This window comes from Staurois parvus, unplaced genomic scaffold, assembly GCF_062004578.1.
Source record: "Staurois parvus isolate SC_StPar_1 unplaced genomic scaffold, SC_StPar_1.0 ptg001200l, whole genome shotgun sequence".
In the NCBI taxonomy this organism is placed as follows: Eukaryota; Metazoa; Chordata; class Amphibia; order Anura; family Ranidae; genus Staurois; species Staurois parvus.
In genome coordinates this window covers 313,095-327,570 of record NW_028318996.1, presented here as the reverse complement: position 1 = coordinate 327,570, position 14,476 = coordinate 313,095, and the positions used below count along the sequence as shown (strand labels likewise).

The 14,476-nt window shown below is 38.7% G+C and overlaps 1 protein-coding gene across 1 annotated transcript in view; it reads left to right on the top strand.

Moving 5' to 3' along the window:
• Positions 1 to 13,090, top strand: part of WNT4 (Wnt family member 4) — a 101,075-nt gene extending 87,985 nt beyond the window's left edge. The window contains exons 3-5 of the mRNA XM_089660047.1: positions 743 to 874; positions 3,797 to 3,939; positions 4,645 to 13,090. Of these exons, the coding sequence (XP_089516173.1) occupies positions 743 to 874; positions 3,797 to 3,939; positions 4,645 to 5,112 (743 nt within the window). The 3' untranslated portion in view covers positions 5,113 to 13,090. The remainder of the gene's footprint in view (positions 1 to 742; positions 875 to 3,796; positions 3,940 to 4,644) is intronic.
• The last annotated feature ends 1,386 nt before the right edge of the window (positions 13,091 to 14,476 follow it).

The window sequence follows — 14,476 nt, the reverse complement described above, 5'->3', positions numbered from 1 at the left end:
AACCATTTACCACTGACGGGGTGCCTACAATGATCAGCTTTTATTGATTTATGTAAAACCTTTATCCAAAAAGGAAAAAAAAACTGTTTGCTGTAACTGCTTATAAATTATTAGCTGGAATTTGGCTTCAATTTATTAGTGTATTTAAATCTGCTAGTACATCTAACACTCCCCTCCCCCAGACTAACAATGCTGCTGTCTAAAGGTGCGCCCCCTGTGCTCCTTCATTCAGAGTGAGGGCACTCTAATACAGGAGGTGTGTTATTGGCCAGATCACCAGGTGAAAACAGAGGGGAAGAAGCGTAAGAAAACACAATTAATGCAGCCACCACATCTAATGATTGGTAAGCTGCAATATATTACATTTTGGGGTTTTATACTGCTTTATGTTTCTTCATATGCATTGGTCTTCATAAAGAATCCATGTATTATTATTATTATTATTATTATACAGTATTTATATAGTGCCAAAGGGCTTGCTCAGCGCTGTACAATAGCAAGGGGGACAGAACATGAGACAAGACAGAAACAATACAATACACGAGGGGTTCGAGGGCCCTGCTCTTTTGAGCTTACAATCTAGGACTCTTATGGATGTGCTCTCATACCAGATTTCACCAGCTGGTGTCACCCAGCTGAATTGACTACACAAATTTGTCGATCACCTTACTACAAGAGCTTTAGAAACAAATCCTTATGTTAAAGAAGTCTTCTGAACATGCTCTACATTTTTGTGTTGCAGGCACCAGAGAAGCAGCTTTCGTGTATGCAATATCATCAGCGGGGGTCGCCTTCGCAGTCACCAGGGCGTGCAGCAGTGGAGATCTAGAAAAATGTGGCTGTGATCGGACGGTACATGGTGTGAGTCCTCAAGGTCTGTAGAAATCATTTGTATTTCTTACCACAAACCTTTATATTGTTTATTACATGAAGCTCAGAAACATACTTTAATCTGAACTGTACATACATTTTTGCAGCTCAAAAAATTAAAGGATTAGTCCACTTGAAAGTGTCATTTTAGTCATTGGTAGGGCCTGGTGGCCTCAGTCAGCTGTTGGTTTCTTTTACGTCTAAGCCATCAGTACCTTATGGGAGATTCATACTTGCCTGTTCCCCAGGTCTGCTTTTTGTAAGCAGATGTTCCCTTACTTTAGCTGATGTGACAATTAAATTTTGATACTACATCCCTTTAGCTGTTGTGGCATTTAAATTTCTTTTTATTTTCCTCGAATAGGCTGTTAAGTTTGCCTAGGAAAACCCTGCTTTGTTTTGGTTTAATAAAAGATCCACCATGGGCCGTGCTAATAATTGTCTAACTCATTCATTACTCTACAATTTATTAACTAAAAGACCCCAGAGTAATTACGGTCAGGAAGCTTCATAATAGCATTCAGAGATGCAGCCAGGTGGATGCTGGAGCCAGCAGTCTGTAACAGACATCAGTGTGAGTAAAGTATAGTGTACGGTAGTAGTATTAAACGGATCCCAGCAATCATCCAGCCATTATTTTATTTTGAACTTGGCACTCATCACATCTAGAATGCCAAAGCTGGAAGACAATATTTTTAAAGGTTTATTCCACATCCAAAATTTTAAATTAAACTTTGTGATGCATACAGAGAATGTCTGATGATTAGTTCCGTTTTTCAGACATTGCTGTATTGCATCAGTTTCGCATTAGGCATAAGCTCAAGCATATTGGGATCCTTGTATATGTGCGGCTGCAAGGCGGTGAATGTCTGAGCCAATTATGATTGGATGTCCGCAGTGACAGCTCCCTGGCAGGGTAGCTCAGGAGGGTTTGGGCTCGTGTCCGAACAAGCCTGAGCTTATCCCCATTCCCAATGTTAATTTTGTTTTTATTCTGGTAATCCTGGAACATATCTGCTGGTGATGATGGAACACCTCACAGAATTTAACATAATGGCAGTATTAAAATGTTACTCTAACCACCAGATTTAAGAACAACATACTCAAAGAGACGCTGACCTGTGTAGTCAGATGAAGGAAAATTTTGAAAAAGGTCAATAACTCTGGCAAGGCAGATCCCACATAGCATGGTGTCTCTTGGTGGGCAAAATGTAGCTCAAAGAAGAATTTCAAGAATATAGTGCCTACACTGCATGAGTTAACTGCTCGTTTTTGTCCAGGGGTGAGGAGAACGGAGATATACTTACCTAATCCGCCAATTCTCTAAGAGCAAGACTGGTACCTGCCACGCCTGCTCCCCCGTACACTAGTGGTCTTGTGAATGAACTGTTCCTGACGTCATCACACCCATAGACCAGCTCTGGACATGAGGACTGCAAGAACAGTCCACCGCTGGAAGTGGGGGGGGGAGCTTTGTTTTCAGGATTTGGTAATTATAGCCTTGGACAAAATGAGCAGTTAATCCCACTGCATGGGAGAAAAAACATTTCATGGTGTTCTGCTTTAAACCAAAGGAATACAGAAATAAGAGCCAGACTAAAACCGAATGAAAGATCATTTTAACTGTTGGTAAAAAAAAGACTATATAAAGACATCAGTGGCAATTTAGGGGCAACACCATTCCCCCTTCATCAGGGCTTAGCACAGGATCAAACTTGGATGGACTCAGAGAAGGTAGTGACTCCATAGATTTTGATTAGAACCAGTATGGAACTCTCCACATGGAGTAACAACTTGACAGCAGTTGCTGAGCAGCAAAGGAGACAATGGATGTCAAGGGTTTTTCTTACTTTTTAACCGACAAAGAAAATATCTTGGTCTCTTTTATGTGGTTTTGGTCTGGCGCCCCTTTCTGTATTTTTATGGTTTAAGATACTGTTGGGTGCCCATTGCCACAGTTGGGTGTAAGATTTAAATCAACCTTGGACACTTGTCCAAAGGAATGTGGTTTGTGGTTCTGGAAGCAGTGCACACCTACTGCACTTCCCTTTACTGACCCTCTGTGAAACTGTGGGTTGTTTTAAAGGGCACTATATGGAAGTCAGATTAAATTGTCAATATTTTAAAAGTCTGAATGAAAGAGCCCTCTCTAAAGCGAGTAATTAATATTTACCTATTCTACTGACTCTCTTCAGAAAAGGGCCAGAGCTACACGTGCGATTTATAGTAGAGAATTAATAACTAGGAGTAGCAATCAGTTGCTGTACATATGGAACAAATGACTACTTATGTGTAAGCTACACAAGTAACATGTAGTAGTGATTAATGATGCAAAATCAGAGTATTCCACAATCATGAGCTGTGAATCAATATTCCAAGCTACTTTTGTAGTTTACACCATAGACAGTAAATTCAACTCTCTGGTGTGAATTATTGTGAATTATTTCTATTCGCTTCCTGTGTGGTCCAAAGCCAAGAAATAAGCAGAAGTCTCCCCAGCAGGAACAGAGCAAAACACAATTCAGATTCTTACTCCCCCTCACTTCAGGTTTGACTTTAGTTCTACTTGAACTGTCCATGGCCTTTCTCTTTGAATGTGAATAGACACAATCTTAAGATAAAGCTTGATCATCTTAGTTGGGTTTCTTGGCAATTTTTTCAGTTTTTTTCCCAAGGGCACTACCTGTATAGGGTAGTTATATGTTTGTGTAGGTTTCCTGTGCTTAATCCAGCTTCCTTCCACAACTAAAACATCTACTGATAGTTAGGAAATTTCTGGCTTGGTCCCCAGGTTAAAAACTGGAAGAAAACAAAATTTAGGCATAGTTTGTAGCCACTTTTTAGATGATCCATCCTTATATGAAATTAATGCTGTATGTGTGTGTCACACCAGAAAGATTTCTGACATTTCCCCATAATCCTTTAGGGTTCCAGTGGTCTGGTTGCTCAGATAACATTGCATATGGAGTTGCTTTCTCACAGTCTTTTGTTGATGTACGAGAGCGGGGTAAAGGAGCATCATCCAGTCGAGCTCTCATGAATCTCCACAACAATGAGGCAGGAAGAAAGGTAAGCAGCTCTCTTTTTGCCGTCAGCTTTTCTATTATAAAAAGTAAAGTCTGTGTCCAGCCAAAAAATTTTTTACTGCTATCTGGAGTTTAGAGATATTCTCTTTCACTTTCTGACCCAATGACAAAGGCTTTATCAGACATGAAGGCAGAGATAGCAGGAAGCTTTTACTTCTCAGACTTCACTGGCTGTTTTGCGTATTCCACAGCTGTTTAGTCTCTTGGTAAGCTTTGGGGTCACCAAATATTTTAGGGCTCTCTCCCAGTCTCCGAAGGCTATAGCAGGTATCCAAAAAAGCTGTGTATCCCCTGTGCTCGCGATATAATGGACATGCATATGTGCAGTTGCTGAGTTCACCCACTAAAATCCTACTTAGCCTATCCCTGCATATGCCACAGAGGAGCACTATCATGGAGCAACATGTTGTGAGTGTTTCTAGGGCACCATTTAACCCAGAAGAGGATATGCACTGATCAGTAGCAGAGGGCAGTATTGGAGTGTGGAGAGAGTGAGTTGTGTTATAATAACTCTTTTTTTAGTCCACAGAAAAAGGGGGGTAAGTGGTCAAACCAAGAAAAAAAATTATACTATGTTTGAAAGTCTTCCTAACTTCAAAGCTTAGGTCTCCTTTAAGAAACTCCAAGCATATGTGAAATACGTGGTTAATCTGAAGTTATCGACTAAAATGCATTTTTTTTTTATTAGGCTATTCTCCAGAACATGCGAGTAGAATGTAAGTGTCACGGAGTCTCTGGATCCTGTGAAGTAAAGACCTGCTGGAAAGCAATGCCTCCGTTTCGTAAAGTTGGTAATGTCTTGAAAGAGAAATTCGATGGAGCTACTGAAGTGGAGCAGAAAAAGATTGGCACGACCAAAGTCCTAGTGCCTAAAAATTCTCAGTTCAAGCCACACACGGATGAAGATCTAGTGTATCTGGACTCCAGTCCAGACTTCTGTGACCACGACTTAAAGAACGGCGTTTTGGGAACTACGGGTCGACAGTGCAACAAGACTTCCAAGGCCATTGATGGTTGTGAGCTTATGTGCTGCGGTCGAGGCTTTCACACAGAAGAAGTGGAAATAGTAGAAAGATGCAGCTGTAAGTTCCATTGGTGCTGCTTTGTCAAATGTAAACAGTGCCACAAAGTGGTGGAAATGCACACATGTCGGTGATCTCCACAAATCAGCCACCAAAATGGACAACATGGACCTCGTCGAACCATTCCTTCCACCACAACTGGTGAAGCTCCATAGACTGCAAAAAAATTAAGGAGGGACTGTAGAATTTTTTTTAAGAATGAATATTTAAAGTCCCTAAATCTCACTGATGTATATTTGTGTCCTTTTTCTTATTTATTGCCGACAAACATTGAAGTTGTGATTCGTCGCTTCCCATCATCACGTGGTGGATATTACTTTGCGTTGCTGCTTCTACATCGATGGATACCGAGATGTGCCCCAAAAAAACTGCTGAAGGAATGGAACTCCTAAAATATGCAAAACAAATAATAAAAGAATGAACATTTAAAAAACTTATATAGGATGACCACTATCCATTTTTGCTATTCCAGTGACATTTGACTAACTTCTACCAGATGACCAAAATAACTAATGGAAACTTCATTATATTTTTAAATAAAAACAAAAAATGTTAGCATAGGTATTTTATATCTGTATCAATGTATATAAGTATATATATATATTCATGTTTTGTATTATGAATATTTCTGTACAAAAAAAAAAGATTTTTAAGACGAGTATAAGGTTAAGACGCAGGTTTTTAGCATATTCTCTCATTCCTTAAAGTCAGCCCATGACTGATAGCTTTTTCTTCAAATGTTCTGTGTTCTTCCTGCTGAACCTTGACCGACAAAGGTAATTAGGTGTTGACTTTACATTGAACTTAAAACTGAACAGAGCAGAATCACCTTTTCTTGTTGTTTTTTTCTACAGTATTATTTTATTTTTTAAAGTATTACAGTAAATTCCCAGGGTCCAAAAATAATTCAATTTAGTACAATTTTGTTAGTTGGACAATACTTTCATCCCCATATATGCATACAGAACTGGCAAAAGTAAAGTCAGTGGGTCAAGGCAAATTAATTAGAGTGAGTCTGCCTTTAATTTTCTTATGGACCATGAAAGTCTCATTAGATTTAATTGGCTATGATGGCAGGTGAAGGTATATATTGTGTTGTCTCAGTAGAACATGTGAACAAAAAGTGTAAGTAAATCTCCCCAGTGGGGCCACAGACAGAGTATAAAACCAATCTCCTACCCATTCTACCCAAAACTACAAATTAAAGGTGTTCCCTTTCTCTTGTAACAGTCTGGCTTGCATGTACAGATGAAGTTAAAATTTGCCTGAAATTTGGATTAGACAGTCACATCTTACAGAAAGTAATACTGTCTGTATGTTCACTAACTTAAAGGTGATGTCATTTGTGGAATGTAGATAATTCCAAGGTCTTTAGGTATGTAGTCAATAAAGCAGTCAACAATGTATGCATCAATATATGATCACATTTGCTGTCACATGTGTAAATTGGCTTGGGGTACCTTCAGATTTGGCCTGTTGTCTGGATGGTTTTCCAACCTAATTTAAAAGTCTGATAACCTACTGTTTAGTCTTCTTTGCTGAATATTAGATTCACATATTTTCCAGGACCAATTAGTCTTTGATGCATATGGTAGACTTAAGAATCCTGGAAGGGAGATCCCAACAACTTCTAATGTCCTAACTTCACCACCAACCTTTTCTGCTAATGACAGGCCCATATATTTCTATAAGAATTCTACACCAAACCAATGACGCTGTTGTATTAATACTAAACATAGAAGACCACAACATAAGGTTGGAGCTGGGTTCTATAGAGCGAGATCTGCTCTCCAGGTTCCCAAGGTGTTTTTACAAATTGGTATGTGATTTTAGTCCACCATAGTCACTTCAAAGCTGGGGTGGTCATATATCTTAACATATTAGGTACCTTTATGTATGTAGAATCTCAAGGAGGGTCCTGAACCCTGTTCCTCAGGGCAACTGAGCATTTATAAAATGTATCCTTCGATGAGAATAAGAATTACCTTTACTGTAACACATCTCAGCTTTTATATTTATGATTCATCTAACTTTTTATTCCTTTCCTCTTATACATCCGGAATAACCTAGCCAGAAACGATAGACTCCAGGCTGTTTAATGACACACAAGACTGTCCAGTACCAGGATTAAGTAGGCTTTGCTTCTGCAGCCCAAGTAACCTGATCCGCTAGTATCTCAAGCATGTTTAAGGAATCACTGGGTTACATTTGATTTATAGCCAACAATTTGTTCTGGATTCATTCTGTCTACACACAACATACAACATTTAGACACTCTTCTTATTATAAAAGTCCCATTTGCCCATTAAGCAAAAATAGTTTATTTCTTTCTGCCATTGGTTTTGTAGGCCATCCAGAATTTATGTGACCACAGAGATTAAGAATTATGTTGAATGTTCAGATGCATAAATTGTAACCCTCAAAAACATTATGGAGGTGATTTGAATGTGTTAGGTAGCTTTTAGTATAGGGTAGAGAGGAAAGCAATTTAAAATAAAAGGCAAACAGAGCATGTATGGTATGTCTGCCTTTGTGTATGCTATGGTTTGAATTGACAGGTGTCTACTGAACTCAATAATATGTTGACCTGTCAGAATGCTGGAAGCAGGAGGAAATTAGGTCTTCCAAAATGTTCATTTTGGTTTTTTGATAAATGTACTATTTAACCCAAACTGTCACTCTTCTGGGGTCATCTTTATGAGAAATTTCTGACAACGTATTAAAGAACTGTAGTTAGCCATGAAATGTATTGATGGTGAGATTCAGTGAGTATGGGTTATAGGTAGTCAGTTTAATTGAAATCAACAGGTAATTTGAGGGTTTGACGTTCTTAACTCTTAAAATGTGCAAAAGTTTTACCAGCCTCTCCCTGACTGAAGCACTATCATTATTGTTCGATTTTATCTGTATAGAAAGGGAATGATCAGTTCTGGGTCACCAACAGAAAATCTCGGTGTAAAATACTGAGCATTTAATGCAGTTATCTTTGGTGTTAAAGGATCAGTCTTCCCGAAACTGATACATTATTTATAGGTAGGTGTGTTTAGTCATACCCTGATTTCATCTATGTCTTGAACACACCAACAAAATGACCTATTGCCACAATGATTATGTTCCTGTTCACCAGGAAGTTTTGGGCTCTCCTAGCTACCTTTATGCATTCCAGCTCTTAATGTTATGTTTAATGTGGAAAAAAAATTAATAGGGAGAGTGGGAACCCCTCATGATGGCCACAGCAAGAGTACAGATCTCACCAATATTCCAGAGTCCATGGGGTTGATTTACTAAAACTATAGAGCGAAAAAGTTGGTGCAGCTGTGCATGGTAGCCAATTAGCTTCTATTTTCAACTTGTTCAATTCAGATTTGATTAAAAAAAACTGGAAGCTGATTGGTTTCTTTGCAGATCTGGATCAGATTTTGCAGTCTCCAGTTTTAGTAAATCAATCCCCCATGAGGCATGAGATATTGACAGGTGCACTTTAGGTGAATTCTTTATTTATGTCTTCAGCTTCTGATGTAACACCATAAAGCTGAGCCTAATGGTCCCACAATAAAGGAGATACATACTAAGGTTCTTACCTATTTGCATGGTTAATCAGAGGACAGATGAATTACCCATGCTTCAGGGCTGAAATAGTAGCAAATAAATTACTGTACCTTTTTTGCTCAGTTAGATAGACATGTACATGTAGCTAAAGGTTACGAGGGTAGAGATAAGAAGGCAAGAGGATGTTTGGGTTGGTTTATAGTGAATCATTGTTACTTACAAAATGTTTAGTTGCCACTACATTTTGTGAAGATGAAAGTATCATATACCTGATCTGCATGACTACTTAAGGCGAAGCCGTGGTCAGGCTATGGGGCAATAAGTACTCACATATTCCTACTAAACCCCAACATGTAAAACAAACTCGCTAATTTGTGTACCTCCAAACATTGTGTAGCCATTCCTTCTAAAAGATCATATTACAGACTTTAAAGTCAGGTTAGAGTCAGTTTTTGAACAGTTTTCAGCACATGCTGTTTGTCTGCTTTAGAAATCTAGAAAGATGCCAAGTTCCTGCTGCCAGACAAAGCATGGGGAGATAAGTTGTGATTTCAGTGTCTATTGTGAGAAGGGTTATTCCTTTGTTTGCTTATTCTCTCTCTTTCTCCCTCTCCTTTCTTAAGATGGCAGGACATACCAAGCTTTGGCAAGCCTTGGCACAACAAACTACAAATAAGCATTCTGCTTTGTTCCCTACCCATGCATGTGCAATCGGCTCTCTTTCACTCTTGCAGAAGACTGATACCTGCTGTGGCCATAATGTTGGGTTTCTACTCTCCTTGTTAAATTTTTTTTATAGAGAATGCATTAGGAGGGGCTGGAATGTACAAAGGTGGGTGGGAAAACCCAAAACCTTTGGGTGGACAGAAAAAGAGTCAGTAATTATGGCAACAAGGCTTGCGGTTGGAGTATTCAAGACATATATAAAGTCATAGTCTGACTAAGGCTCCTAAGACACCAGGTTTTACAGATAACTAATACACAAGGCTCCTAGGACACTAGACTTTTATTAGAACTAATATATCAGTTTTTGGAGAACTTTAACACCAAAGATATGCAGTCCTCCATTTTCTGAGCGTGCCTACCCACACACGCATAGTCTGTTTTTTTTTTTTGCTGATCTGTGAAATGGAGAAGAATGCACATGTTTGGACAGGGAACAATGTAGAGTTTCATTTGTGAGTTGCTGGACACATACATCCAACACTCAGTACTTCCTGCTATCTGCAGTACAGAGAACGGAGGGCAATAGAATAAGCAGCCTAAGAAATGAAGCATTCTTTTACAAAATGGAGGACTGCATATAAGGACGTTGTAAAGCATAGGGATGTTTTTGGAAAATGCCATTAAAGGTGAACTAACCCTTTAAGTTAGTCAATAAAAGGTATCAATTAAACTCCAAACTTACCGCAAACAAACTATGCTCAAATGTTAATATGAAACCATATTAACGGTCTTGCTAGAAGGATACATAAGAGCAATAAAAGGGCTGAACTACAAAAATGTTATGACATGATGCATATTGGCTGTCAGTCAAAGCATTTTGACTTGTGCGTTTTCTTGCATAAAAGCATTATAGTTCCAGACCAGCTGAACTGATATTCTTCTTCAGCAGCGATCATATGACCATAGGTCTAGGCCAGGGGTCTCCAAATCAAGGACCATTTTATTGTTCTTCAGACTCTAGGGGGGCTGGGCTGTGGTCAGCAGAAGTGGAAGTTTTCCTGGCAGCAGTGGGAGTAAACATCGCCACATTTGGTATTTCGGGGGAGGAATAGTGCCCCATCCCTATCATTGATGTCAGTTGGCAGAATAGTGTCTCATATCAGTTGGAGGAATAGTGCTCAAAGGGCTGGATAAAGGCAAGCAAAGGGCTGCATCCAGCCCTTGGGCTGCAGTTTGGAGACCACTGATCTAGGCCTTCACTCTTTATATCAACAATGAAGGCAACCTGGAGCAGCATTTTAGTCTTTCTATTACCCTTGAGTTATCAGCTCAGCAAGACTATTAACACAGATTTATGTTAACCTATGGTATACCTCAAATAGCATATTTCTCATCTTCTCTTGGGGCCACTGTGACCTATCAAAATAGCATTATTTCTAAGGAATGGAGAAGTTCAACCACCTGTGTAAGCTGCATTTCCCCTATAGATTCATGGTAACTGACCCTTTGACAGAATAGCTGGGTTTGATTTTTAATTGAAGTAGTTTATATAGTCTAAAAATGACAATACAGAACGATTGACCATTGGCAGCCAGTGGCCAGCTGTTTTTCCAATGCATCAAACCATTTCCTATTACTTACAGAGTTGTTCTTGTTTATGATGGTCTTTCTAATTTCAGATTCAAATATCAAAACTATCAAATCTATAGCCATGTGCACGAAAGTGTGACGTTATTCAAAGCATCCAGTTGCAGTTGAATAGGGGTTACAACAAATCTCTACAGATGACATTTCAGTACATTTGTGAAAAATTTTCTTTGACCCCTTGTTGTTCCTTTATCTGTTCGTATAGAGATTGTTGTGTCACAAGCTTGAAAAGCAATGAGTTGAGTTGGGTTTGACCCCACACACTCCCTTTTCCTGAGTCTCCCTATTGATTTTTAAATTAAATTAGCTTGAAAAGTGTGGACAGGGCCATGCTTTGCTTTTACAGAAAGTTGACCTTTGCCTATATTTATGGAGTCCCTTATCAATTTGATGTGTGGTTATCACCAAAAGAAACCTCTGCTTGTAAGTTTTTTCAGTTTATGCTTACTTCAGATTTTTCAAGTTTGCAACAGGTCTACTTTAAACTTATGTTTTTTACGTACACATTTCACAATTACTTGGCTTAGACAGGAAAATCCTATACCGTATTTGTTCTTTAGTCTGTAGAATTAAACATAAAAATGTTTTAATACTCAACTTAATCCCAGACCAAAAGAGACCATATACCAGTCATTTCATAAGTAGTTTGCTTAGTATAAAAGGCCCTGAAAAGTCAAGCAATAATTCTATCACCTTGGGGATGTTTCATGTTAATCAACATATTTTTAAACCTAGTTTCAGATTTTATTTTACCTAGCTGAACATTTTTATTTTGTATCCTAATTTCTCCAAAAGAAAATGAATTAGTACTAAAGTTATTAGCACAAAAACAATTTCCTTAGTCGAAGGAAAACCTTATAGAAAACAAAAGTTCTAACTAATCTAGTTGACCCATAAGTAAAATAAGTAAAAATAAGTCTTATTTAATCAATTGCCAGATTTTTATAACGTACGTAAAAGTTTTGTATTAACTTTTTTTTTTACTGCTGCCCAGAAATTAATTTCTAAGAGTAGTTATTTAAAAAATGGACTCATAACTCTTGACTGTCTCTGAAGGTATCACATACAGTACTTCATGATACATCATATCAATACATTTCACAGCATGATACCTTAAAATAGAGCTGTTGCCTCCCATAAAAAAATGTGATGCAGCACCTAAATTATAACTGAAGGCAAAACTTTTTTTTAGCTTTGGGTAGAGTGAAGAGGGATTAGAATCCCTGTCAGTTTTTATTGCAGTCTGTGCCCCTATTAGAGAGATACACCCTCTCTATTTGTCCTGTTTACTATTATCATTGAAAGTGAAAGTAAAAGAAAATCCTAAATTTTGAGTTGTCTCCAGAAAAGTAATAGAGGGGAAATCTTTCAATGGGGACTCTAGTTCTGGTGACCTGGGGGTCCCCAAGGGATTCCTTTAATTTGTAGGGATTTCTTATCACTTCCTGTTTGGCTAAGGGACAGGAAGTGAAGGGAAATCTCCAAAATAGGACACAGATGGCGAAAACAAAATCTGACAGTAGTTATAGCCCTCCATTACTCTATCCAAAGTTTTAAAAAATAGTTTTTCCTATAGTTCTACTTTAATTAAAAGGGCATCTGAACTTACAATTTTCTTTTAGTTCCCCAGCAAAGTCCCACAAATACCTGTTGAACCTGCCAATGAAGTCCATTCAATGCAGCTTCCTGTAATGGGGTGGCAACGATGCTGCACTGCTCCTATGTTCAGAGCAACATTGTCATTCTCAAGTAGGCTGTGCCTGCTTACAGTGCAGGCAGATGAAAAAATGGTGTAGGGGCAAAGTTATCGGCATTGTCACTACTACTTCACATGTCTGTAGCTTGTCAATCAGCAGCTGACCACACACCTAATCCTGCCCACTGCTTTCTGCATTGATAGCCCTGCCTCTGTTGCCGAAACCTTCCCACTGTGAGTTGCAGTGTCTGGTAGATAGAGCATGTGAGACAAAAATGAAGGAGGATTTGGCTCAGTGAGGGGAGGTAAAAGAAGTTTTTGTTTGCTTTATAAGGCTTGTGCATCGCATAATAACTGGATTTGGGACTTGTTTAGACTGTCAGACAGGAACCTTTAGTAGTACTTTTAAATTGACCACTTAATGTTTTTTTCTAATACAAAATGTGTCATTGTTGAACTGAAATAAATGCTAGTTTATTTTTAATACAGTACAACTATAGTGTGTTGTGGATTTTTCCTTCAGTAAACACAAAAAAATGACAATTGTTTTTTGATGGGGGGACATTAATTTGTAGGAGTGCTTCAAAAGAGAAATGCTTACCTCTTCCATAGGCAGCTCATTCTCACTTTGTTCATTTCAAGAGCTACAGCTGTGGCAGAATCTTCACAACCAACAAACATCTGGGCGTATCCGATGCCCATTCCCTTACTGTGTGTGGTGGTTCCTTTGTAGGTCCCTATGCCACTGCTGTGTCCTATAATGATGAAGGGACCTGCAGATGAAACCATATTGCATGGTGGGGGATACAAGCATCCAAAACATATGGAAGTGCAGGAAGCTACAAATTAGGCTAGAGCTTAGCTCTTGAAGGTTGCAAAGTGAGGGGTACATATTGTCTTCCTATGCAGGAATTTTATTTTTATTTTTTTCTTCAGAAAACAGAGTCTTTCCAATGGAATGGTACTAAGAAAGTATGGAGGCCATCGTTGCATATGTCTCAGGATACCAGTTCTTTGACTGTTATGATGATCCAACAGATTAGAGAGGACCCCCTGTTTTGACTAACTAATCCAGAGGGGTTTGTAGCGTAGTGATCTGCTGCTCTGCTTCTATAAATCCGATCATGCACCTCCAACTTTGACTTCATCAGGAGGTAACTCTCTCTTCCAGGGTTTACTTACAGCTGGACCTCTGATGACACTGCAATACTGTAGAGTGCTATAGAGTACCCTGAGGCTTCATGGGATGCCTGAAGTGGTATCCCAGAAGGCTGAGGGCAACTGGATATGTTTTTCTCGCCTAGGTGAGAATCCCCAAAGGGTAGGGAGGCTTCCCTTGAAAAAGCTATTAAAACATAAATAAAAAATAAATGTCCAGTTGTGAGACAGGATTAGGGTGGGAGAAAAATAATGGAAAGTCCTAAAATTAAAAAATATAAATACATTTCTTAGGTAAATATAAAATGTTGCATTTCATAAATACATTCTAGCCAATGGATGGAGCTCTAGTCTTCCTTTTTACATGTGTACAAGGCAAGCCTTAAAGAGGATCTAACAGCAGATCAATTTTTCATGTTAAAGTGACCCTGTCACCAAAGGATTTCTTATAAAAGGGAAAATAAAGTAGAAACAAATTTGTAAGGCCAGCCTTTAAATGAAGTAGATCTATTCTTACCTTTCCAGTGGCCTGTGTCTTGAAACCAGACACTTCATTGCTCCCCAGCTGCTGCAAGTATTAAACAATTCCGGGTGGGTCAAATACCTTTTCCTCCCACCAAAACAATGGATTCTCCTCCCACCTAGTATGTCCCTTACCTAGACACAACAGGAATTATGTCCGTGAATTTTCGTGAATTCACGGAAATTAAGTAAGAGTTGCA